Source organism: Euprymna scolopes, chromosome 14 (genome assembly GCF_053919585.1).
Source record: "Euprymna scolopes isolate OS-2025 chromosome 14, ASM5391958v1, whole genome shotgun sequence".
In the NCBI taxonomy this organism is placed as follows: Eukaryota; Metazoa; Mollusca; class Cephalopoda; order Sepiida; family Sepiolidae; genus Euprymna; species Euprymna scolopes.
In genome coordinates, this window is record NC_136495.1 from 36,321,981 (window position 1) to 36,349,350 (window position 27,370).

General features: G+C 33.4%; 1 protein-coding gene across 1 annotated transcript in view; it reads left to right on the forward strand.

Moving 5' to 3' along the window:
* Positions 1 to 27,118, forward strand: part of LOC145292950 (protein ILRUN-like) — a 72,920-nt gene extending 45,802 nt beyond the window's left edge. The window contains exons 2-5 of the mRNA XM_080139150.1: positions 12,171 to 12,325; positions 15,406 to 15,603; positions 19,374 to 19,603; positions 25,170 to 27,118. Coding sequence (XP_079995276.1) covers positions 12,171 to 12,325; positions 15,406 to 15,603; positions 19,374 to 19,603; positions 25,170 to 25,274 — 688 coding nt within the window. The 3' untranslated portion in view covers positions 25,275 to 27,118. The remainder of the gene's footprint in view (positions 1 to 12,170; positions 12,326 to 15,405; positions 15,604 to 19,373; positions 19,604 to 25,169) is intronic.
* The last annotated feature ends 252 nt before the right edge of the window (positions 27,119 to 27,370 follow it).

The following is a 27,370-nucleotide window of genomic DNA, read 5'->3' on the forward strand; positions in this document are numbered from 1 at the left end:
TAAAACATGGAAAAAAACTCTGTCTCATTTAATCATATAAGTAGATAAACATAAAGCATTTTGGTAATTTCAATACTGATTTATTTATCCTCTGAATGTGACCGTAAAGAAAAGAAAGAAAAAAAATTAGCCTGGGCGATTGTGTGTAAGGAGAAGTTTATTTTTCACTTACAATTTAGAAATAGGTTGCAACTTGTTAAAAATCAAATCAGTCTCTTTAAAGAAAGAGACATTTGAACACAAAAGCTAAACATTTGTCCAGGGAATAAGAAATCTTGTGAAACAGAAGTATTTGTTATAATAAAGTACAAGCAATTATTGAATTAAATAAATAATAAAACAATAGTTAATTAATAAAATGTACGTTTTTACAACCAATATGCAAATTAGTTAACTTTGTAACTGATATTATAGGCTTGACATGACATATATTCCAATCCTATTATATTAACTGACCAGCGGCATGGGCAAAAGCACATGCAAAATAAAACAGATTTTTAAAAATCAAATTAGATTTTTCTTTCAAAACTGGCTCCCAGAATCATATTTAAAATGTCTATCACATGATATGCTTTCAATTATGTCCATGCGACCACGAGTGATCTTTCTCCTCAAAATATAAGATCTTTAGAAACTGATTGTAAAATATAAAAGCATCCAACAGGACAACAAAATCCTTTTTTTTTTTTTTCTTTTTATTATTCCAATTAGTCAGACGGACTGTCCCATTACTGATTGCTGATATCTTAGTTCAAGTACAAACATGGCGTTACCTTTTTATCATTTTTTTTTTTTTTTTTTTTTTTTTTGCTTAAATAAAATTGCTTTCCCTTTTTTCACTGACGCTTTTTTTTTTTTTTTTTTAATATAGATTGATCACACATAGATGCTTATACACCCTGACAAAGAAGCAACACATACACACATGCCTATACAGTCACAGAGATGGCTCATCAATTCTAAACTTACACACACACACACACACACACACATAAATACACGTTTGCGCTTGAACGCAAAGCAACAAATGCTCACTATTAAAAAAACATTTAAACAATGAAAGAGACATTTTATATAAAATGTCCTGGATTTTTATTTTATCATCGCTAATGTATTACCATATTTTACTTGTATGTCTGACAAGAATTACATTTTTTTTAGTATCCCTACTATATATATATAAAATTGCGTATAAAGATTAATAATTGTAAATTATAAATCCGTTTCAAAAGGATGGAAAAACAAAATCAAATTGCGTGTACGATTGTTTCGGAAACGATGTTCATTTTTTAAAATTGACAATAAATGTAAATAAGTAATAACTGTAAATAATTATTTCAACCATTTGTGACCAAAATATAACATGCCCACTTATGTACTGGCGAACTTTAAAATAAATTTTCTAATGCAACTCAATAAGGACTATCCACCTTAATTACTACAAAAATGCTAATTTATTTTGGTATCTTAACCCCCCCCCCCCCTTTTTGCTGATAAGATGACTATATTCAAAAACACAATCTTTGTCAATGTTCATTAATTTTAATAAAATGAATATCATTTCCGAAACGATCGTACACTCAATTTGATTGTTTGTTCATCCTTTTGAAACTGATTTATAAATTTACAATTATTAATCTTTATACGCAATTTTGATATAGCTCTAGGATAAATATACCTATTGAGCTTATTATATATGTACATTACTATGAGCTTTGCTCTTTAGACTCCAGGTCTAATTCCCCCTATAAAATAGAAAAGATATATATGAGTTGGAAGCCATGTTTAGTTTTTGAACAGTTTCCGATGGGTAGTTATTCTATACAAGTCCTGGAGGTGACTGGTTCTCGGTAGACAGTTGTTTTGTTCAGGTTCTGAACTTTATAATTTTGTAGCCACAGAGCAAAAGATTCTTCCCGTGTTGACACGAAGAAAACATATGCAAGGTTGCTAAAGAAAAGGTTTAATTTTTATGGGGCAATCCTGGTTTCTGATTGGTTGGTAGCAGAACGTGAATTAATTTAATTCGTCAGTTCCTAGCAGCATCGTTTTATAAATAGAATCTTTCATACCCCATTATGTATCAAAAATATTGCAACAATATATATACACATATATATATATATATATATATATATATATATATATTTAAGAGAGAGAGTCTCGCTCTAGCATATTGAAAGTATCAATCATCTAATAACTCTCTTTTCCCCCTCTAATGTATATCCCCTATACAAGATTTGCTGATATGCCTATTGCTAGATGTTGTATCTATATTTCGTTATTGTGTTACCTAACACCTCCCCTTCTCTTTTGATGAGAAGCATTAGGCTTCGAGAATTCTCACAACCCCTATGCACTGTATTGTATTCCCTTGTCTCAAATTGATCAATAAATCTATATGCATCAGTATGTATTTTTCTATTACCAATATTTTTTCCTCTTGTATCTAAGCTTCAACTGCATGTTGAGCTTTTTATTATATCAAAAAGAGGACCAAGTAAAGAATAGATACCTTGTGCCAGACGATGACGACTAGTGACAACCGGCACACATTTCAATTGACACCAGTGATTCGACCTTGACATTGGCACAAGCACATGGCGTTGGTTGTTCAAATTTTTTAATTTTAATAAAATAAAATAAACCTGATTTCGCATCAAATAGCAGACATAAGCGAATATTCACAAGCAAGAATTTTTTTAAAAATATATTTACAAAACTTTTGAAGATTTAAAAGAAAAAAATATATTTACAAAACATTTATTTTAAGCAAGTAACAAAACGAATGTATTTAAATAAAAGATATTTAAATAAATGGGTGCCTTTCTGAGTGCGTTTTTAATATATTTACAGAACTTAAAAAAAAAAAAGAAAACTTAGAATAATTATAATAAAATAAATAACTAAATACATTTAAACCAAACTTATGGCCTAGAGCTTGGTTAATTATTGTCTCAAATATTTTTGGCGAAAAATGGGAGGAGGCTAATGGGGCAATAATTTACAGGGTCAGTTCTTTCGCCAGAATTCTTAAAAACTGGTACTACAGAAACAGTTTGTCAGCAGGCAGGAAAACAAGATTCATTAAGGCATTTGTTGTAAAGTTTGGACAGAACTGGAGCTACTTCAGCGGAGCACTTTTTTAATAGCACAGCCGGGATGAGATCAGGTCCACATGCTTTTGCAGTGTCAAGATTTCTTATGATAGCATGCACCTGAGAAGGGGTGATTTTCAGATCGTCTAGTGTGGCATTTGTCCACAAAGGAAAGTCAGGGAGGGGGATGGTTGGCAGGGTCCAGTGTGGAGTTAGAGGCAAACCGACTGGCAAGCATGTTAGCCTTCTCAGTTGCAGAGCAAACAACCTCATGATAGTTAGATAGTGAGGGGATTGTTGATTGCCCATTATTTACTACACTGTTGTAGATTTTCCAGAAGTCACGGGTTCCTAATTTCTGTGCTTTGATGCGTTTTTTGTTGGTTTCAGTAAATTCTCTCTTAGCTGTCGCTATTTCTTTCTTACTGTTAATTCTGGCTTCTATATACTTCTGCCTGTTTGAACTGGACTTATGTCGGTTAAATCTGCGATACACGTGCTGCCTTTGCACGATGGCGGCTGCACAAGTAGAAGTAGACCATTGGGAGAGTGGGGCTAGCTATATAAAAATGCCTCAGCCTAGAAGGATTTCTCTTTCACTGACCACCAACATACATCGTACTTTAAATAAATATAGAATTGTATTAAAAATGCATACATGAAGAAAAAAAACAAAAAAAACACTGTACATAAAAGTCAATATTGGTTGCAAAAACCCACAAAACATTTGCAAAAATCCGAAGAAGTCGGTTATTTTATATTTGTTTCTGCCATTTAAAAGTTTGGTTTAAATAATTTTATTTTTAAGTTTTTAAACTTGTGTATTTTTAATAGAAAGGACGTCGATTTTTAATGTTTTGTAATTAATATAGCTAATTCTTTTTATTTATTTTTATTATAATTATAATAATTATTATTTTAAGTTCTGTAAATATATTAAAAACGCACTCGGAAAGATGCCCATTTATTTAAATATATTATTTTTGGTTATTTGTCATTTAATAAATTGATTACGTGAAGGTATCATGAGATTAAATCAAAATTTAATATTTAAAAATATATTAATTGTCGCTAAAGTTAATGTTTTTATAATAATTAAATTGAATTCTAAAAAAAACAAACAAACCGCTGTACATAAAAATCAATCTTGGTCGCAAAAATCCGTGAAACAAACTGAAACATTCACCAAATCTGAACAAGGCAGCTATTTTATATTTGTTTTTGCCATTAATAAGTTTGGCTTAAATGTATTTAGTTATTTATTTTATAATTATTATAAGTTTTTTTGTTGTTTTTTTTCAAGTTCTGTAAATATATTAAAAACGCACTCAGAAAGGCACCCATTTATTTAAATATCTTTTATTTAAATACATTCATTTTGTTACTTACTTTAAAAAAATGTTTTGTAAATATATATTTTTCTTTTAAATCTTCAAAAGTTTTGTAAATATATATTTTAAAAAAATCTTGCTTGCAAATATTCACTTATGTCTGTTTTGACGCGAAATCAGATTTATTTTATTTTATTAAAATTAAAAATAGCTATAGAAACAAAATTTTTCAAATAAATGCCAAAAGTGGCTTATTACCTTCATTTATATGTAAATAGATGGGAACAAGTGATTTTTTTTCAAAACGGGTCAAAATTGGAGGGTCGCTGGCCCCAAACGTGATTTGACCGCGTCAACGCGTGAAAATGGCCCAAATTTCGCCCCCGAACACACTTAATCATTTATTGAAAGCCACAGGGTGCATTTTTTGACTATAAATGCATTTGTATCATTAAATCTAACATTCCCATTGGCTATCCCACAAGTTTAGGGCTTTTTAGGGTATCTCAGAGTCCAAAATGGGTCAAAATTACCCCAAAATTAGCCAAAAATGGTCGGAAATCACGGATTTTCCAAAATGCACCTTCCAAGCCACACAGGGTGCAATTTTTTACCATAAATGGCTCTATATCATTAAATCTAACATTCTCACTGGCTATCCCACCTATATAGGGCTTTTCAAGGTATCTTAAGGGTCCAAAATGGGTCAAATTTACCCAAAAATTAGCCAAAAATGAACGAAAATCACGGATAAGCCCCAAAATGCAGGTATTATATCTCATCGGGCTCCTATAAACACTCCTGTATGGCTTTTTACAGTTGGAAGACTGAAATAACCACCCTGTTATCTTATCCATTTGTATTTAGGGTATTTAGAGATCTTTGGGGGATGTAAAAAGGGTCAAGACAATCCAAAAATGACAAAATTACGCTTTACGGTACATAACATATGAATCATTAGTTCATTCATCAATGATACTTTTTAGAAACATCGTAACTTTACTACATCAACTTCTCAGAAAGTAATTAATTGTAAATTGAACATTGAATGTCAATAAAATGCTGTCCAAGAAGAGTCTGAATTCATATTGTTCTCATAGTTACCCCAAAATTGATGAAAATGGCCCTCGATTCGCTATTTCTCGATTTGTAACCAATATATTGAATAACTTGATAAAAGGTATGAGTAATTAGCAAAGGAATTATTTTGTTATTTCAAGACACAGCTTCACTTCACATTACTTTAAAATCATTCAACAGTAAAATATCAATATAATGCATTAAAGAGCTTGTCAATCACATCATTATTCTCTAGCACAAATACTGGTTTTCGTCTAGGAATTTGCTAGAGCTATTTTGATTGACTCCTGGAAATTCCGTGCACCAGTTCGCAGATTGTAAGTGACATGTGTTTGGGTGGCGATCTCGGTACATGGGACAGTGTTACGGATTGTACCCGATCTGTTTAATGAGTAGTTCAAATTGTTTGAGGTATCATGCTCTGGCAATTGGTCACTTATATCCTCCATTTCAAATTGATCATCGTCCAAATCCAAACGATTGTGCAGTTCTTGCTCTGCCAGAAACCGTTCATGTTCCATATCGACGTGGAAAGTGTCAATGAGCCATTTGCGAGAGAGAGAGACTTTTGATCGACAAAGAATCTTCGTTCATGTACATCAAATTCATCAGGATTCACATCTTTTGAAAGTATATTGAGAAGGACATGGTGCTCTCGTTTCCATTTAATCATATTCAAACGTCTGGAACCCTTTGCTTTGTAGACATCTTTGTCGTAAATTTTTAGCGATCGATCAAGTTTATGTTTTATCCCAGGTATTGTAACATAACGAACATCACTTCCAAAGGATTTCTGCCACAATTGTAGTAATCGCAAGGAGAACTGGTGAATATGATTTTTCTGTGTCGTGGTACCATATTTGGCAGCATGATGTTGCACAGCTTGAACACATTCAGCCTCAGTTGGAAGAGAATCAAGCAGAAGATAAGTCCAATCGTCGTAATTATAATCTTCGTCAATCTGCCCCTGCTATACCAGCCATGTTCATTGCATTTTACTAACTGAAAAAGAAAGCAAAGTTCAATCAAATTCACAATTAATGCAATGCAATGTTATCGTGTCTATTTAAAGATGCCATTGCATTGTTACAGAAAGAAAACATTTCCTTATTTGGTAATTTTCCATCTATAACTCAAAGTAAGCTCCTTTTTGACAATCTATGTTGATTCTTAGGGACTTTTTGACTCTCTTTGGCTAAATCGGCCATATTTAGCCCCTTTTAAAGGTCCTTATACCCCTCATTAACAGTGCAAAAGTTAGGAGAGTGCCTGCTTCAAGCATTTCCCAACAGTTTCTGCCATGTAGAGGTGTTTTTGGGCCCATGGGAGGTGCATTTTGGAAAATCCGTGATTTCCGACCATTTTTGGCTAATTTTGGGTTAATTTTGACCCATTTTGGACTCTGAGATACCCTAAGAAACCCTATACTTGTGGGATAGCCAATGGGAATGTTAGATTTAATGATACAAATGCATTTATAGTCAAAAAATGCACCCTGTGGCTTTCAATAAATGATTAAGTGTGTTCGGGGGCGAAATTTGGGCCATTTTTACGCGTCGATGCGGTCAAATCACGTTTGGGGCCAGCGACCCTCCAATTTTGACCCGTTTTGAACAAAATCACTTGTTCCCATCTATTTACATATAAATGAAGGTAATAAGCCACTTTTGGCATTTATTTGAAAAATTTTGTTTCTATAGCCTACCCCTATTAAAAAATTTAAACAACCAACGCCATGTGCTTGTGCCAATGTCAAAGCCGGATCACCGGTGTCAATTGAAATGTGCTCCGGTTGTCACTAGTCGTCATTGTCTGCTACAGGGTATCTATTCTTTACTTGATCCCAAAAAGATTCCATTTAAAGAATTCTTATATGCATAGACTGAAATTTATTTGTACCAAATATGGTTGGATTGCAGAAAGTATGAATTTTATCAATGATTATATGAATGGCATATTTTGAGAGTGAGAGCAGTATATATTTCAAACCCAAACTAACTACTATTTAAAATAACTGTTAAGTTCTGAGATATTGTGTTGAACAAAGATGGTGGCGTAGTTCAGATCAGTAACCAAGATGGTGGCGTAGTTCAGATCAGTAACCAAGATGGCGGCCAAGAATTAAATGTATTCCGTGACGTAGTAAACGGTGAACTGATTGAATCCAAAATTCAACAATTTTTATAATAATTTTGGGACGTTTTCATTGGTTGTTTAGCACAGCTGGTGGTTATAAAAATGATTGGCGAATCCATTTGTCTCATACCCCCATTAGAAGTCAAAAACATTTTACAATAACAATGTTAAACGATGCTAATTATTAATGTATTACTTATGGCGTTATATATATCTTTTTCTTTTGAAATATTTAATCCACTCTAAACTGTTAACTAGGTTAATGTATGGCACTATCATTTATCGGCAAGTGTGTTTTGGCATGTCAGTGTCATAGGGGCGTTTCTGGAATGTCTTTTACATCCTTTTTTTTTTTTCTTATGTGAAAGAGTCACCAATTATCAAAGCCCCAAGGCCACTCGAGGATAAGGGTTAATAAGTTTACAGTAGTCAATGGGAAAATGTCATAGTAATCGTTAGTAGTGCAAATTTGGTAAATTGGATTGCTTAGGGATAGCTCATCAAGAACTTGTTCACATTGGACTTGAAGACAACCATAATGTAGTCAGTTAGAAAGCAGGAAACAAAACAGTTCCACGGATGTGCAGTTCTAAGAAAGAAGCTTTGTTCATGACATCTATGTTTAGGTTTAGGCACAGATAAAGAGTTGAGGGAATTATTGATGGTAGTTTCAGCTAGATGAGTATTTTTTGTGAAAGTTAGGCTAGGGAGGACCATAGTTTGGAACTCAGACGAGCACTTGCCATGACAATAGCGATAAAGCAAACAGGCTTGCAATGTCTCTTCTGTGAGAAAGAGGTTGTAGGGAAGAGAAAAGGACATCTCCTACGAGGCTACAAAATCTATTTTGAACTCTGTCAAGGCAGGATAAGCTGCTTCTAGCAGCTCCTGCCCAGATGTGGCAACAGTACTCCATCCTTGGACATACTTGACTCTTATATAGGTAAAGAATTGCATCGGCAGTGAGATATCTACTGGAGCAGTAGAACGATCCCACCATTTTTCCAGCAGCCTTGGCGATGGATTTGATATACGTGTTCCATATCAGATCAAGAGTAAAGGTCAGACCCCAAATCTTGTCAAAACATTGAGCCTCCCCAAGATGAGAGCCATTCATTTCAATTACTGCTAGACGAGGGTCAGAGCATTGATGATGTAAAGATAGAAGCTTGGTTTTAGATGTATTAAAAGTAACCAGCCACCTCTTTCCCCATTGCACTATGTGATTAAGATCAGAGGAGAGAGAATCAGAGAGAACTTGGTCATTTATGGCCTTTGAAGTGTTGCCATAGATGTTAGTATTGTCAGCATAAATATCTATGAATGATTTTAGGATGTGATTTGGGAGATCATTGATGTAGATCAGGAAGAGACTTTGGCCCAGGATAGACCCCTGAGGGACTCTAGTATTAGTATTGTAAGCTTCTGATTTCTGCCTATCAACCACTACTCTTATGAACCTATCAGAGAGAAATGATTTAATCAAAAAGACATTTCCAGCTATACCATAGCTGGAAATCTTGTGGAGTAGACCTTTATGCAATACCCTATCAAAGGCCTTTGATATGTCGAGGGCAATTGCCCTAGAAAGGAAGCCTCCATCAAAAGATTCACTAATCCTATGAGATATAACTGTTAGCACATCTGCTGTAGATCTAGCAGAACGGAAACCATATTGCATGTCACTGAGGAAGTTATTTTTTGTCCTGGGCACAACAGCCAGCTCCCCAAGTATTAAACATGATAAAAACAATAGGAACATCTCTTTTAGATCAAGGGTTTGATACATCGGCTACATTTGGTCTTTGGTCTTTTTGAGTCCTCGGCATCATTACTGGCAGGGTGTTCATTAATTCTTTTCTGAGAATTACTTATCTGATCAGGACAGTTGTGCTGGAATTGAACGCTTGTATGAAACAAGGTAACAATGTATGTTTTTATAAAAATATAAATTTATTTCAGTTTACTCTACACCCATTCTCAACATGTCGAGAGTCCAACATTTTGCAACCGTCTGCGATAGCCTTCCAACACCAACTGCTTTTTTTTTACAAATATTCTCTTGCGGCGGAACAAGAGGAAGAGAGAAAGAGGGCAGAAGATAGATATTAAAAACAAAGAGACTGAAATGTCATTGTTTTACACTTCACTGTGTTGGCGAAGTAGGGTTTATGTTTTGCACCTGTCTACCCAGATTGCTTTGATATGGCTGACATTTTATAAACATACAAACTAAGATTAAAATTGATTGAAAACATGCTCTGAAGTCAATAACACATTTTTTTAATCATTTTTATCTTCCAAAAAAGGACCAGGAAATACAGGTAGAAGACGTTTAAATGTGGGAAGTGCTAGTTCCTCTAAAAATGGACTCTTTATCATTATGACACAAAGGACTTTTTATAGAAGACTGCTAATTATCATGTCGTATAACCATTGTCTGCTATCTATGTATATAAAATTCTTAGATTTTGGAATTTAAACCTAAATAGCATTGCAGCTGATACATCAATATTTGCTTCTGCCTAGCCACCTTGTATTTTCCTTTTACTTTCAGCATGTTATTTACAACAGAAAAATGTCTTTTTTGCTTTAGGCTGTTTGAAAAACAAATTATTCCAGCCAGGAAGATTTTTACTATGGTGACAATTTTAGATATGGATCCAAATAATGCAAGGAGGAATAAGAAATATTTTAACCTGCAAAAATTTATCTCCTCTAAATTTTCTTTCTCATAATTATTGAAATAATGGAGCATCAAAAACTAAGATTTTTTTTTTCCTTTTCTTTATAAATTTGTAACTCAAACAAATTTGACATGACAATAAACAGTTTCTAGGCAGTCAACGTTCTAGGTAAGGTAGGGGTTCCAGACTAATGATATGACAATAAACATGTCCTTAAACGTTGTCCTTATAAGGTAGACTCACTTTTCTTCATGGATTTTAATCAAAATTAGAACAAGGATTGTAGACATAAGGTTTAGTATGATTATATCTTGATTTTAATCTTTGAAGGGGACATAATAGTGGTGCAAAACTTCTGTCCTAGAAATTAATTTTACCTGTCCTAGGACGGGTGTTCTAGCTCTAGTATAAAATTAGAGTATTTGATATTCTGATTTGTATGTCTGTACAGTAATGCACATGTTGGAGCTTGTGTTCCAATAGAGTGCTTCCATCTTGAATATGTTGTCCTTTCTGGATATTACAAGGTTGTAATATAAAAAGTAGTTGGGAAGACATCGATGAAAAAAATTTTATTGCATTTACATACATACACGCACTTATATGTATGTGCCCCCCCCCTTGACATGCATATCTCTGACAAGTCTGTTTAGTAACAAAATCACAACACTTCAGAGTAGAGGTCCTTAAATGCTGGAAAAACTTCTACTCTAATAATTTCTTCCCTCGAGCATCTAGGCTTTGGAATTCCCTTTCTGTTACCTGCTTTCCTTACTGTACTGGCACATAGAAGTTTAAATGTAACATAAACCAACATCTTGCTCATCTCCCCTAAACATGATCTCAAATAGTAACCCCTTATGTCCAAGTGGTGATATGCTTTGTTTTGGGGTGAACGATATATGTATCTATATATAGAGAGAAAGAGAGAGAGACACACACATATAGATATAGCAATACACATGAAAAAATTGAAATGGCTTAAAATAGAGAGAGCTTGATAAGCTAAGAAAAAAATCTTTTTAAATTTAAAAAATCCAATTAAAAATAAGGATGTTGTGACTTTTGTTGTGCCTCACACGTTTGAATATTTTTCTCTCTTTAAGATCATATATAAATATTTTTAAAATTTGACCAGAAATAATGCTGGACTGATCGGGATTGCTTTAATTATATATTCTGATAACCAAATAGTTCTAATTAAGCTAATTATGTTCTGATAACAAAATAGCTCTAACTAAATATGTAAGAACATTTTTTATATCCACATTTTCATTTTATTTTTATTTTTTTAAATTTGTTCTGGAATAAAAAGTTAATAAAAAAAGACGTCTGTTTAGTCGTGTTATCACTAAGAGTATTTCTGCTGCAGATAGTTTTTAGATAGTCTTTTAAAATAGGAAAGATTTTTTTCTGGGTATGGTAATTTTAAATTGCTAGCTACCACAAGAGAAAACAACATACAATTATACTTTTAATCGATGAAAACAGTAAAAAGATTGGTTTATTTAACAGTGGGTGTCCGAAGAAAATTATTTTTCAAAATTTTCAATATTCTTCATGTTGAAGTCTCTTTTTAACACGACAAAAAACGAGTAATCAAAAGTATTTTGGACGCCCCTTGAAATCTGATTATCCAAAGCGTTTTATTGTTAGTGTGCATTGCTAATAGATGTAGATTATTGAAGATCCATAGAAATCTTTCTATTATTTTGGGGATAAGTATTAATGAAACAAACATATTTAAATAAAAATAAATGATAGTTTTTTAAATTAATATATGAAGCTGGGTTTAATTAGACTTTTTAATTTATATTTGATTTTTTTTTTTTTTCAAGGAATTTGCAAGCAGCGATTTGTTCTTACTATGATATACAACAACCGAAAACCATGTTACCGTCCATGTCTTTAGTTAAAGATGTCACAGTTGGAGAGGGAGAGTCTGTACCTCCAAATACAAAATTTACAAAAACTTGGCGGTTACAGAATTCAGGTAAGCAATTTATTTTTTTATTATTTTTTGTTTTTCTTTTAAAAGACTATAAACTCTATCAAGACTAAAATGCGGCAAAGCATCAGCTGTTTTGGCAGTTACAAGTTCAAGCACCCATAGCTACCTTGAAAGATTTATAGGGTAATCCCTAAAAAATATGGCACCCATGGAATCTATATTTCTCTTAGTCTGTTTGTCTGACTGTTCCACTTTGTTTCGAAAAATATTGGGCTGATCTGTTTGAAATTTTTGTATAAATCTTTGTTATTATAAGGTGCAGCAAACTAAGTATTATGGTATCCATTCGATGTACAGTTAGCGATTAATAGGATTACTTGCCACACTACCACATTTACTCTAGAAGTTTGGCATAAAGCACTCATTCTAAGTCAACAGGCTATAAGTTTTGTCCATTTTTAATGAGTTAAAAGTCTAGTTATTATTAAAATTCAGGTGTATGTTGTTAAACTCTGGACTCTTTCTGCTGAACTCAAGAATTTGTACAGAATTTGGAACAGAAGTCTATTTAAATCACGAGAGTAGCATGCTCTTGTTCTGTCAGCCATGACTGTATAGAAGTCCCAAGTAATTTGCAATTGTATTTTTGAGTGTTTCTTTTTTTTTTTTTTTTTTTACATGTGGGGGGGGGTCACCACTTATCAAGGCCCAAAGGCCACTCAGGGATAAGGATTATTGCGTGTACAGTAATCAATGAGATAGTATTGTAGTAATCATTAGTATTGGGGGTTTTGATAGTGTCTTACTTAAGGGGGCGGTTTGTCAAGAGTTTGTTTTGTTGGACTTGAAGACATCCAAGTTGTAGTCAGGTGGAAAACAGGCAAGTGGCAGAGAGTTCCACTGGCATGCAGTTCTAAGAAAGAAGCTTTGCTCATGTAATCTACATTTGGATTTAGGCACAGATAAAGAGTGGGGAAAATTATTGACAGTAGTTTCAGCCAGACGGGTGTTTCTCGTGAAAGATTGGCAGGGGGGGGGGGGCAAGGGATTGGAGCTCAGACGAGCACCTGCCATGGAAATACCGATAAAACAAAGACAGGCTCGCAACGTCTCTTCTGTGGGAGAGAAGTTGCAGGGAAGAGAAAAGGGCATCCCCCACTAAACCACGAAGTCTATTTTGTACTCTATCAAGGCAGGATAGGCTGTTTTTAGCAGCTCCTGCCCAGATGTGGCAGCAGTACTCCATCCTTGGACGTACTTGGCTTTTATACAGATAGAGAATTGCATCAGTAGTGAGATATCTTCTGGAGCGTCCCTGGCAACAGATTTGATGTATGTGTTCCATTTCAGATCAGAAGTAAAGGTCAAACCCAGAAGCTTGTCAAAACATGGAGCCTCCCCAAGACGAGAGCCATCCATTTCAATTGATGCCAGATAGGGATTAGAGCATTGATGATGTAAAGATAGTAGCTTGGTTTTGGTGTTGCCCGCATTAAGGACTGAACCTTCAACCTCCACAAGAGTGTAATTTACAATTGAATTTTACCAAGTATTTTATCCATTTGTGGAAAATTGTAATATGAAATTTAGGTGCATTCAACCAATTTTTGCTTTTAGATATACAATCTTACTACATCTTATAAATTTGAATTGTTAATATTTAATAATAAGAAAAAAAAGTGTAACAGAATTGAACAACAATATTAGGGAAATTGATTACATGGTGAAAGTAATGAAGACAGTGACTTATACAAACGGGTGCGCCTCTCTCTATCCTGTCACATGAGGGAAGGAAAGAAAAAGAAAAGATCTTCGTTTGTAGAAGGCTCAGTAATATACATATGGCATTAATTTGCATAAGAGAATAGAAACTGTTATAAAAAGAACGATTTGGAAGCACAAGGGGCAGTTTACTTCTCGACAGCTGAGAGAGATAACGGACGGTGGAAATTATAGTTGAATTTAGTCATGGGAAAGCAGGAGTGCAAACAAATATTTTTCTTCATTTAATTTCCTTTTTTCATTCAAAAAGCCGGGTAATAATGTCTGAAAAATAAACTAAACTATGAAGTAGAAGATGGCAAGGTAAAAAAGAGATATCTTCTCTATGACTGACAGAGAATGAGTTGTTCGTGCATCTCAGAGAAAACAAAAGATTTTACTATGAATAAGAGAGAACAAGTAATTAGAATCATTTGTTTGGTACATCAAATTTTGACCGATTCAAGGTTATATATATTCTAATAGGTTACAACCAGTTGACAAACATCAGTTTTATCAAAACAATAAGATTATGTTTAAAGTATGTTTGTTTTGAAAGGAATATTTTCAATTTGTTCTAAAGACAGATTATTTTTTGTAATAACTTAGCTGAGTGACTAAGACTTTGCATAAAAATACATGAATAATAAAAATCTTGCAAATATATTATTTTTGTCTATGTAATGTTTGTCATTGTTTGTATGACTCAAGGTATTATGGTATGTTTTTGTTGAAAGAACTTTTAGCTTTTGTATATGTTTTTAATGAAGACTCCATCTATTTTTTAAATGAAAGAGTTAAATAAGAAACTTATGAAAAGAATTCAATCTTCAGGATTAATAAAAAACCATTTATAATCATTTGAATTCCATACTTAAGGATTAATAATCAACAGTTTATATCATTGCATTGAAACATTTTATTTGCCTCCTTTTCCTGAGGCTAGACATAAGGTCAAATGCGGATTTGTTGAAAGTGTTTCTGTGGAATGAACTGGATTCGAACTTAAAACACACAGGTTATCAGTTTGTGTCGTTGACCACTTAGCCGTCACAACATTTCATGTTTGGAAATTTTTTAGATGAGGATTGATAATTTGACTATTCAGACTACTGTTCTCATATTGGATGTTATTCTTGCAGTATTTTGGCTGAGGTAACCATTGAATATTTTTGGGTGCATTTCATTGAACTTGGGAATCTATCCAGTGTTAATGGGTATTTTGAGTAGTGTACAATGTTTTTTAGAGAATTACATTTTTTTTTTTTTTTTTTTACTAGGGAATCACCGTTTATCAAAGCCCGAAGGCCACTTAACAATAAAAGTTAAATTTCTTTTCTTTTTTTGTTTTTCCTTTACAGGTGAAGACAGTTGGCCAAGTGACTGCTGTTTGAAATACTTTCATGGTGATCAAATGACTCAAGTTGACAGAGTAATGTCTGGTAGCCTTGGTCCTGGTCAGATGACTGATATCAGTGTAGACATGGTGAGCCCATCGACAACGGGTATCTATCAAGGACAATGGCGCATGATGACACCATCTGGGTCTTATTTTGGAGGTTGGTGTACATATTATTTTATTTTGTTTATTTGAGGTATTCAGAATTTTGTTTTCTTGGTGATGCGATTGGAGCACAGGGTGGAGTAGGTGCTAGCATAATTGCAAGAGTTAGGAGTGAATAGAGTAAGTTCATGGAATTATGAATTGGCAGAGCGTTACTACTGTTAACCATGAGAAGTCTAGCATGCATGTGTATGCAGTGTGATTATGTATGGAAGTGAAACCGGACCAACGAGAGTTGAGGACATGCATTGCATGATGATGAATGATATGAGAATGATACGATGGATATGAAATGTTATGAGCCTTAAAAACGGGCTTAGTTTTTATAACTTCAGAAAGATTCCATCTGGACGGTATAAGGAGATGTAAGCAGAACAAGAGACTTCATTGGTATGGTCACATTGAAAAAATGGGTGAGACTTCTTGGTTTACTAGATGTAGAACAGTTGAAATAGAGTGAGTTCAGTGGAATACTAATGAAAACATGGAATGTAATGATAAAAATGAGCTTGAAAGAGATAGATTACATTGGAAGTTGATTTCTTGAAGCTGTCCAACACATACCAGCATGTAAAACTGACATTAAACCGATGGTGACGATTTTCTATTTGGATATTGATAGAAATCAAAATTTAAAATAGTGTAAGAAAATAAAACAAAATCTTTTAAATATTAAAAAAAAAAATTAGTTAAATTCATCAGAACGCATTGGTTTATTTGTAAACAAGTCAGCCATTTTAATTTAATTCAAGCCAGAAAATACTTTATCTATGTCAAAAAACTCCAAAAGTATTACAGTGTCATATTATGGAGACCAAATTTTTTGATTCTAGTAGATTATTTTTCATGTGCGGCATCTCATATAGGCAGTTGGAATCTCATTGTGTAGATGACTCTCTCCCAAATGACATCAGTGTGACCTGTTTAGGTCGTCGCAATTGGCATAACAACTCTGAAACTCGTTGACCCTGTTTTGTAGGCGTTTCAGCAGAAATATTATGTCTGGTACATTTCGATTGTTTTCCCGGCTCACATACAACACTCGTTATTTCCAAATGATCACTCATCTGGTACTAGTCAGGCTCAATGTTGCTTAACTTTAATGATCTAACAAGGACCGGTATGTCAATGTGATTATGCCATGCTTGTTTTGGCATTCACTCTGGAGTGGTTGGGCTAGTTTCAACCAAAGAATTTCACACATCCTACATGAAAGTTGATCAGGTGCAACGGTTCACCACCATAGTAGATACGAGTGTTGAATAATTATGCTTCCAGCAGTGAACACCATAAAGGCAAGGGCTCAAAATCAGCTTAGCATCATGTTTCACCGTCCTGAGCCAGATTCTCAGCTTGCTTCCGCATCATTCTTTCCTTTCTTTGCATCATCCTTTTTGAGGAAGGATTGGTTCAGTGGCTTTGTGGATGAAATCATCTGGGTGGCACGAAAATATGCTGTGTCTGTCAATTCATTCCATCTCATCTGATCATCATTGACTGTGGATCATAACAGTTATTAAAAATTAGAAACCCACTCTTTTCATGAGAACAGTGAATTGTTAGCAACAGTAGTCGCTGAAGCGACGTGGTAGCTATGGAAACCAGTCATAAAAAACGTTGTTCATCTCCTTACATATTTTTATGATTTTGAACACCAGTAAATTCATAACATTTGTTTTACTGAACAAAAATTGAAAATTATTTTTTTCACAATATAGCTGAGAAGGTGATCTATAAGCTCTAATAATTGTTTGAAATTTAGTCCAAAAATTAGTGAGCAGTGAAGCTTTAAAGCAGTTCTAAATGAATAAAACTGTCACTTAATTATATCATTCAAACACAGTAGTGTTTGAATGATATATAAAAACTTTTTAGATTGTTAAAAATGGGCAAAAATTATAATCCGTTGACTCAGAATGAGTGCTTTATGCCAAATTGATTGTTGAATATGATTGAATTTGTGCTCATTTTTGCATTAAATATTAATCCCTAACTGCATCAAACACGTACCATAATATTTACTTCCCTACAACTTATCATAACAAAGGTGCACACAAAACTTCAACCAGATCGGCCCAGTAGTTCCCAATGAAAAGTGGAATAGTCAGGCAGACAAACTAAGAGAAATATAATATAGATATAGTTAACTAGCTCTATCTACTTGTCGTTGTCTGGAAGTAAAAAAAAAAAATATTAATTGACTTGTCTACGAAAGAAACGGAAATTAATTTTTCCTAATTAAATTATTTAGTGAAACAAATTTGTTAAAAGTTAGTTTTAGTGTGTAATGTGTAATTTTTGTGAAGATGATAAACACACAAATATGTTTGAAGTTGAATAATTTTTATATATATTAGTTGTAAGCTCACTATTGTTTTGCAAAGTTCACTACTTGAAATGTTGATTTAGAATAATGAACATTTAATTCATAACTTTGTTGTAAACCTGAAACATCATTTCCATTTGTTCAATTATTCATTTATAAACATTAGAATTTTGGTAATTCTGATACAGATTTATTCATCTTTTAAATGTGACCATAAAAGGAAGTACTTGTTCTGAATTTGAACCAGACATAACTGTCCACTCGGCTTTGCTTGGAACATGGCATGTGCTTAGGTTTGACTGTAATCTGACATAAGACACCAATCAGTGCATGGCAAAAGAGCAGACGATCTTTGGGGGCGGGGGGGGGGGAACAAAACCAATGGGACCAGCTAGGAGCTTCTTGACAGTTATTTTTTCTGAGTTTATGTGGAGATAGAAATTTAGTAATTATCATTTTGTCTCCATCTTAAATCAAATATCAGAAAGCTACCTGGTTGGGTTGGTGAAGTTTCTTTTATATTCGCTGTCCCTTCTCACTACATTTTGACATCATTTGATGTGACCATAGAAAAGTTTACCTAATCCTCAGGGAATATCACGGCTGTCTTAATTTAATTTTAAAAAATCAGTTACCCAGCCCCACCAGGGTAAAAAATGTTCACAAAAAGAAAAAAATATAACAAAAACAGTTTATTTTACATTAGTTACAAAAAAAAAAAAAAAAAAAATACATGAAAAACACATAAAAGTGCTTTTTTAAAAACCTTTGTTAAAAAAAAATATCGGTTTTCTTATTAGTTTTGTTCAATTTTGTTTGACCAAAAAAATTGGTTGTGAAAAAAAAAATACTTTTTTATTTTTTTCACTTAAAAAAATGTGTTACACGAATAAAAAAGAAATTGTTACGGTCGTTGTTTCTTTTTTATTTTCGTTATTTTTTTTTTTCTGGTGATTTTATTATATTTAAATCTTTTCTTCAGTATTTTCCTTGAGTACCGTTGTTACACTTTGATAATTGGTGACGCTCAGCAAAAGCTGGCAGTTGAGGTCATGTTCCGAGTAAAGCCAAGTACCAAAAAAAAGGAAAAGAAAGAAATCAGTTTGCCTTTGCATGTACAATTTTCTAAATAAAGGAACATTTGAACACAAATGTAAAATATTTGTTGAAGAAAGAAAACACTGCAAAACAACTATTATATCAAAATAAATGCAATCATTAAATTAAAAAAAAAATAGCAAATAATAGTTAAAGACTAGTCTGCAAATTAGATAACCGTGTGATTGATACTTTATATACATGACAGTATATAAAAACGTGTACTTATTGTGTAAAGTTACATTGTAATAGGGTGTTTTGAATTTATTGACAGTGCAAGAAATTGCCAAACATATATATATATATATATATATTTAAAAAGTTTTATTTTTTTTTTCCAGAAATTATTTGGGTGATAATAAATGTGGACGAAGGCGGTTTATTAGCTGTCACTCAACAGATGTCCAGATTTGAGTTTGGTCGACAACCAACACAGAATCCTCCAAATCCTTTTGGCAGCAGTTTTCCAAAGTTAAATAACACGGAATCTTCACAGTTAAATGACATACATTCCCAACATGTTAATCATCATAATAATTCCTCACACAACTCTGACCAAGTTGTTTTACATGTAAGTAGATGGTTTCCTTTTTTTTCTTTTTTTTTTTTTTTTTTTTTACTCTGGTGCTACTAGATCAGGATATCTGGAGATATGGAGATACTGGCTTCCTGACCAAAAATACACCAAACACTAATGTTATTCTGCTTTCATTTCCCTTTATAAAACTCAATTATGTTCTGCAAAGTCAAAAACAATTTTCTTTTACAACATAACCAAACCAAACACCTTTAATAGATAGCCTGAAGAATCTAAATAATACAAATATTAGAATATGTATAAAACCTGAAGCATGAAAACTTATTCCAAAATTACTGGATTCAGCATTAAATAAGCTGAAAAGGGTTGATATTCGATAAAACAAAACAACCAAGCATCATCATTCTTTACATCTTCTTGATAAATGATTTCCAGCATTTATATATTTTATATATAAAGTAAAGTTATATCACAGCATTACAGTTAAATGGTTGATCTAATAGCCAAACTAATTGCAGATTGGGAATCAGCACCTTTGATAGCATTATTTTGTAAGGATAATTTGAAAATTTTTACCAAACCAAATCTATATCTATAAAAGTAAAAGTGTGTGTGTCTGTCTATGTACATTTCCCTACGCAATAACTCTGTCAATTTTCAGTCTACAGACTCGAAATTTGATATACAGGGTAATGAGATTTGGGAAAATCTTTGTAATCAGTTTTCGGCCAGAAATTTGACTGTTATAGGGTCAAAGTTCAACGATTTCACCCTTGAGAACTCTACCAAACTCCTCCGCCAATTTTGGGTCTAAACACTTGAAATTCTAGATATAGGTTCCTTGGACATAGATATGAATCTAACTTAATAACTTGATTTGAGCCCAAAACAATAAATGTTAAGGGGTCATATAGGGGTCAAAGTTAAAAAAAAAAAAAAAAATTGACCTCTGCGGTCTCTACCAAATTACTCAGACAATTTCTGGTCTAAACATTTGAAATTTTACATAAAGGGTATTCAGAGATAGGACAAGCGTTTTAATTGGTTTGGGTCAAAAATTTGAGCTACCAATATATAAATGTATGTATATATGTTTACATGTCTGCCTAAAACTTTCAACAGAGGCGACGAATTTTCACAAGATCAGTATCGTTTTGAAGTTCGATCTTTCAGACGACAAATATCAAAAAATTGGCTAAAAGCATTAACATCTTCACCCTCAACTGGACACTTTTCTATAGGGAGAGGTTGCTTTTTTTGCCGATATTTTTAAATGTCATCCCCCTCTTTTCGATTGTCTAACCTTAATTTAAACCTGCGTCACTTCCGGTTTGACGGTGGTCATAACAGCAAAGACGTCATGTTTTTTTCACATTCTTTTCCTCATTCGCAGTACGGGTTCCAACGTGCCTTCCTACTACCACTTTATTTATTTATTTTTTTTTTTTGCACCCATGCTAGTCTATATATAAAAGTTACCTTGTATGTTTACCTGAAAAACATTCTCTACCAAACTCCTGTCAATTTTTTGTCTACAAACTTGAAACTTGATAGGGGATTTTGTGGAACAAATTTGATTTGATAATAAAGGCTGCTTAAGGGCCAAAATTAAAAAAAAATATTAGAACTTGACTAAATGTGCAAATATGCATTTATATCTTTAACATTTTTTGTATGCATATAACTGTAACAAATAAGGTTCGAGGGCTATACATTTTGCTTCTGATACTAGTTGATGGCTATCTTTTTTTTTTTTTAACTTTTCTTTTTTGAACTTTTGAAATTACAACTATATATTGGGTACAATATAATAATCAGTGGAGTATTGGCTCCATATTAATAAATATGAAATCTGCATGAATTAAAATATATTTCGGCATATTTTATGATTGGGCCAAACCAGGGCGCCACTATTATATATTAAGTATAATATAATAGAGAATTGACTCTATAATAATAAATATGAAATCTGCATAAATTAAATTAGATATCTCACTTCTGATGCAATTCTCTACCTATGTAAGAGCCATGTACGTTCAAGGATGAAGTACTGTTGCCACATTTAGGCAGAAGCTGCTAGAAAGGACTTATCCTGCCTTGATAGTTCAAAATAGACTTTGTAGCCTAGTGGGGGATGTCGTTTTCTCTTCCCTGTAACCTCTTTCTCACAGAAGAGATGTTGCGAGCTTGTCTCTGCTTTATCGTTATTTTCATGGCAAGTGCTCGTCTGAGCTCCAATGGTCCTTCCTCGTCAAACTTTCACGAGAAACACTCGTCTAGCTGAAAACATTATCAATAATTTCCCCCACTCTTTATCTTTATTAGATTCCATGAATAAAGTTTCTTTCTTAGAATTGCACGCCTGTGAAACTGTCTTCCGTCTTTCCATCTGACTACAATATGGTTGTCTTCAAGTTCAATGTAAACTAGTTCTTGATGAACTGTTCCAATTAAGTTAATAAATTTACCAAATTTTCATTACTAACGATTACTATATTGTCCAATTAACTACTGTACATTCTTTAACCTTTATCCTCGAGTGGCCTATGGTCTTGATAAGTGGTGATACCTATGAAAAAAAGGAGAAAGAGAACAGACGGCAGAGTGCTTAAAGGAATTTTCAAATGCTTGGACAGTGTCTCATTTATACACGTTCATTCAAGCAATTACAAATGAAATTGAGAAACAATGCATAAACAACGTAATTGATTAAATGGAAGATGATAAGAGTATCAAGTTTTTTTGTTTTTATTCACTGGAAATAAATCGCGTTATCACTTACATGTGAGGGGTTATTGTGAATTAGGGGCCAGATTTATAGAAAGGGAGGCATCCTAAATAGGAAATTACCGTGCTAGAAAACTGCTTAAGTCTGAAAGTATTCTGTACCTCTATAAGGCCACCATTCGCCCATGTATGGAGTACTGTTGTCACATCTGGGCTGGTGCATCTGCTGCTTGTCTCTCGCTCCTGGACAGAGTTCAAAAGAGTCGCCAACCTGATAGGTCCTGAACTTTCATCTAGGCTTCAGCCTCTGTCCCATCGACAAAATGTTGCATCTCTCTCCCTGTTCTACAAATACTTTCATGGTGAATGCTCTGACGAACTGCAAACACTTGTACCTCCTCGACGTAACTACCCACCCCGACAAACCTGACAAGCCACTAAGTCTCACCCCTTTACAGTAGAGATCCCTAAGTGCAAGAAAGCCTTTTACTCCAATAGTTTCTTCCCCAGAACTGCAGATCTTTGGAACTCCTTTCCAGGATTCTGCTTTCCCAACTACTGATATGCAGAAGCTCAAGTGTAATGTGAACAAACATCTTTCTACTCATCTCCCTTCATAATGTCCCTGCAAATTATGTCCCTGATGGTAGCCCCCTGCTTCAAAGTGGAACTGTGCCTTGTTTGGGGTGAAAATTGAATAAAAAAACAAAACAAAAAAAAAAATTGTACAGCTAGATGTTTTTCACATTACATTTAAATTTCTGCATGTTGTTACAATCATAGATATATATAGTAAAAAATAAAAAAATAAAATTTCTGGTGGTACCAGATCAGGCTGTCTGAAGATATTGGCTTCCTGAGATAAAATGTACATTGATGCTTTTTGTTTTTTCTACTTCCTTTTACAAAATTTAATTATATTCTGCAAAAACAACAACGCACCTTCTCCTTCTTCGCATTTCCCTTTTCTTTTTCTATCTCCCCCACTTTCTGACTGGTTTTCTAACTTAAAATACACCAAACATTAATACTGTACCCCTTTTCCCTCTCCCATTGCAAAATTCATTCATGTTCTGCAGGGCAAGGAACAAAAACAATAAAATCCACTATAAAACAACCCAACCAAACCCTACAAACTAGTGATTGAAAATACAAAGAGCTTGAAAAATAGAAACCTAAAAAATAACTAAATGCAACATCAATACTATTTCCAAAATAATTGTATTCGGCATTAAATAACTCAAAAACGATTGATATACCGTAAAACAAAACAACCAAACCAAACTTATTTCTTACAAACTCTACATGGTTAGCTTTGAGATTATATCTATGAAAGTGTACATAATTTACAATGCATACAATAAAGTCTGAAAAGTGTGTATGTGGAAGTTTGTGGAAATGTCTTACATATTGTGAAACATGTGCATAGCATATGTGTACTGGTGAGTGTGTTCAAGCAAGACGGTAAGGAACATCATAACTTAAGCTGAGTAGTGTGTGTGTGTGTGTGTGCTTTGTACAGTTTGGTCGCTTGACAAGAAAAACAAAATGGCGACTCACAGTTGCTTTTGTACTTGATGATCACATGTGAGTAATGCAGATTCTCACCGATTCTATGCAAATGAGACAATACCAGGCACATAAAAAGGAACCGTAGAGAGAACGGAAATTGAGTTGGAAGACTGTGTGTTACAGAGACAGACCTGTGCAACAGACTGTTTAAGTTGATTAGAAAGACCGTGGGCGGAAAAGATCACACAATTTTATTGAAACAAATTTTCAAACTAGAGAGAGTAAACAGGAAGAAAGAGGGAGAATTTTCTTGCAAGTCTCTTTTTTAAATGCGGATTGCAGTGCTCTTTACTGTCGTAAAAGAGGAGATAATTAAGTTGGAAATGTCGCTGGTGAGTGTAAGTGTTTAGAAAACACAGATGCTACAGACTGTATCAGAGTTTTCAGAATCAGATATCTCCTACATATCTGAAAACTGCAATAGAGCCTGCTGATTCAGGATAGGCCTGCAGTCACAGCAGATGCTGCAGTTTGGTAATGAACTCCAGTGTCTTTGTGGATTGACAGATGCCAGCATAAAATATATATATATATATATATATATATAATTTTTTTTAATTACAAATTCAAACATTGTAGATATCTATTGTAATATTTTATTTTAGTTGTAAATACATTTTTTAAATGTATCAAAGATGGTCTTCAGTGATGCATTGTCTTATTGTCGATTTTGAATTCTGTATCGTTTTAGCTGAGACAGAATCTCCAACGTGACTTCAGAAATGTTGGGTTATCTTCTTGAAAGGTTTGGCCCTGTTGGTGGGGCATTAGAATACGCCGACTGCCCCCCTGCAGAGGGTAAAAGTCCCTCAATGGGGGTCCTGGATATGACCTTAAACTATATCCAGTGGTGAGGCCCCAGCTTGTGGGTTTGGGGGGTGTGGAGCCACCCTTTAATTACCATTGCTCCCAGGTCCATTCTGACCCGGAGTGGTAGTACCTGTTAGGGTCCCAACTATGGGTTAAATAGAAACCGACGTGAAAACAACAAATATATTCTATTAAAAAAATTTTTCTTCAAAATCTTTGGATTTGGCATTAAATAACCCAAAAAGGGTTGATATGCCGTAAAACAAAAACAACCAACCAACCAATCTTGAAAGGTTTGTACTACTCACATTGACATAAAAAGTCTAAGCAACAAGCTCTGGCCATTCCTATTGAGACACATCTGTTGGTATCACCCAATGAGAAAAGATGTTACCCGCCCCCCCATTTCTACATAATGCTTTCCTTTACTTTATTGTGTTGTAATTTATAATTTTAGTATAAAAAAAACACATTTTGTTTATCATTACAGCCAGCATCCAATCAACAGACGGTCCTTCATTCATATATTACTCCTGAGACATCACCCAAATCCACAAACGTCGAAGATGAGAGTCAAGAAATGATGATATCCTAGCAGTAACATTTGGATTACTGCGAGAAGGAAAAATGGCAGCAGCAAATGTTGCAGTGATGAACATTTTTTTTTCTTTTACATTTTTTCGTTTTTAAATTTTTTTTTTTTTTTTTTTTTTTACTTGTCTTTGATTCATGCTGATAATAACAGGTCTGTGGAGTCGGAAGCTCAAATGCTAGACTCCAGCTCTGACTTCTGAAAATATAAAAGGTTCAACTAATAAATGTTCTTATTTCATTTGTAATAATTTCCATATACAAGCTTGGCCATAAGTCTTGATGAAGATAATTAATGAATTATTTCATATAAAAATGACAAACTTAAGCAATGTTTCACTGATTACATAAAATAAAATGAGGGATACTTGTGTTTCAGAATTTTTTAGATCAGGATTGATAATTTAGCTTGCTTGGATTAGTCTGACTACTGTTTTCATTTTAGATGTTATTCTTACAACATTATGGCTGATGCAACCTTCAAACTTCTTCAGGTGTGGATTAAATAAAAGATTCAGTGCAAAATTCCGTACAAATTCCTGAATTTGAGAAAATGCACCTGAACAAGGTTGGATGTTACATCGGCCAAAATATTGAATAATATTCAAGATGAGAATAGTTTTTAATAATCCAGTGGACGTTTTGTTAGTCATAATGTTTGACAGTTATGCTCTCTTTCTTTCGGACCAATTCAGCAGATGCAGTTTTGATTTAGAACAACCTTAGCTAATTCATCTGTAGTGATGGCATTAATTCCTCCTTGATACAAAATAGATTCTCTGGCTTATTGTGAGGGTAAACATGAGGGCCTTGGAATCCCCACAACCAAAAACTTTTTTCAGATGAATGTGGTAGTCATGGCTGTCGAATCATTCTGACGATAATTCAGTCTACTGTCAATTGATTTGTGAGGAAATTCTTTAAAACATGACTGAATATGATGATGATGTTCGTAAAAAAATTAACATGCTGGGTCAGTATTCAAGGAAGATGATGAAACTTTTAAACATTGTTATTGTATTATTTGGATTAATCAGACTAATGTTCTAATTTTGGGTGCTATTTTTACAACATTTTGGTTAATGTACCCTTTAATCAGATTCAAGCGTATCCACTGAAACGTGAAAAGAACACTCAAGATAAGACGGTAGTCTGAATAATTCAAATAATACAAATTACTTAAGATTTCTACCTGATTATGACTCTTGGAATAAGAACATGCTACTTCCATGGATTAAATACAGAATTCCATTTGGAATTCCATGCAAATTCCCGAGTTCAACACGATACACCTGAAGAAGATAAGCGGTTACATTGATTAAAATGTTAGAAAAATAATAAAGATGAGAACTGTAGTCCGAATAATCCAAATTTGCAATCCTCATCTCAAAAATTTAAAAACCTACTCTTTTTATTGAAAGCAATAAAAGCTTAGTTATTTTTTAATTGTCACATGTAGTTTAGTGATTATTTTCAGTGAGAATTATGACCAGCCCTGTATATATAAATTATCACTTGGATATATTCATACATGGGTTTTTGTTTGATTTTAAAAAGGATGGACATGTTTTTCAAGGCAGTGTGGATTTAATGTGATACCTGATGAAAAATACCCAGAACAAGAAAAATATTTAACTTGTGTTATTAAATGATGGACGATGACCACTTTTTTTTAATAATTATCTTTTTGTTGTATGTTATACCTCTTTAGGGATCTCCTTGCTTTTTTTTCTTAACTTATCAATTCACCTTTTAAAACTTTTGTTTACAGAGATATTTTACACTATTAATAAAATCAATATACAGTTCAAATTCTAATAATTATTTCGTCTGATAGTTCCCCCCCCCCTCAAATTCATCCTTTAATTCCTTATTTTTTACCATTATTCATAAATTCATCTAATTCTATTTTAAAATGTTTACGATGCTTGTGTAGGTTGGTGATCTTTTAAACAATACATTTCAGGTGAAAACATTATGTACTTAACCATCATATTAAAATTAGTACAAATTCCAAAAGTTACGAAAAATTATCCAGTAGAAAAATAATTACAAGTGAAAATAAAAATTACAGAGTTTAATGATTTATAGGGTTGTATC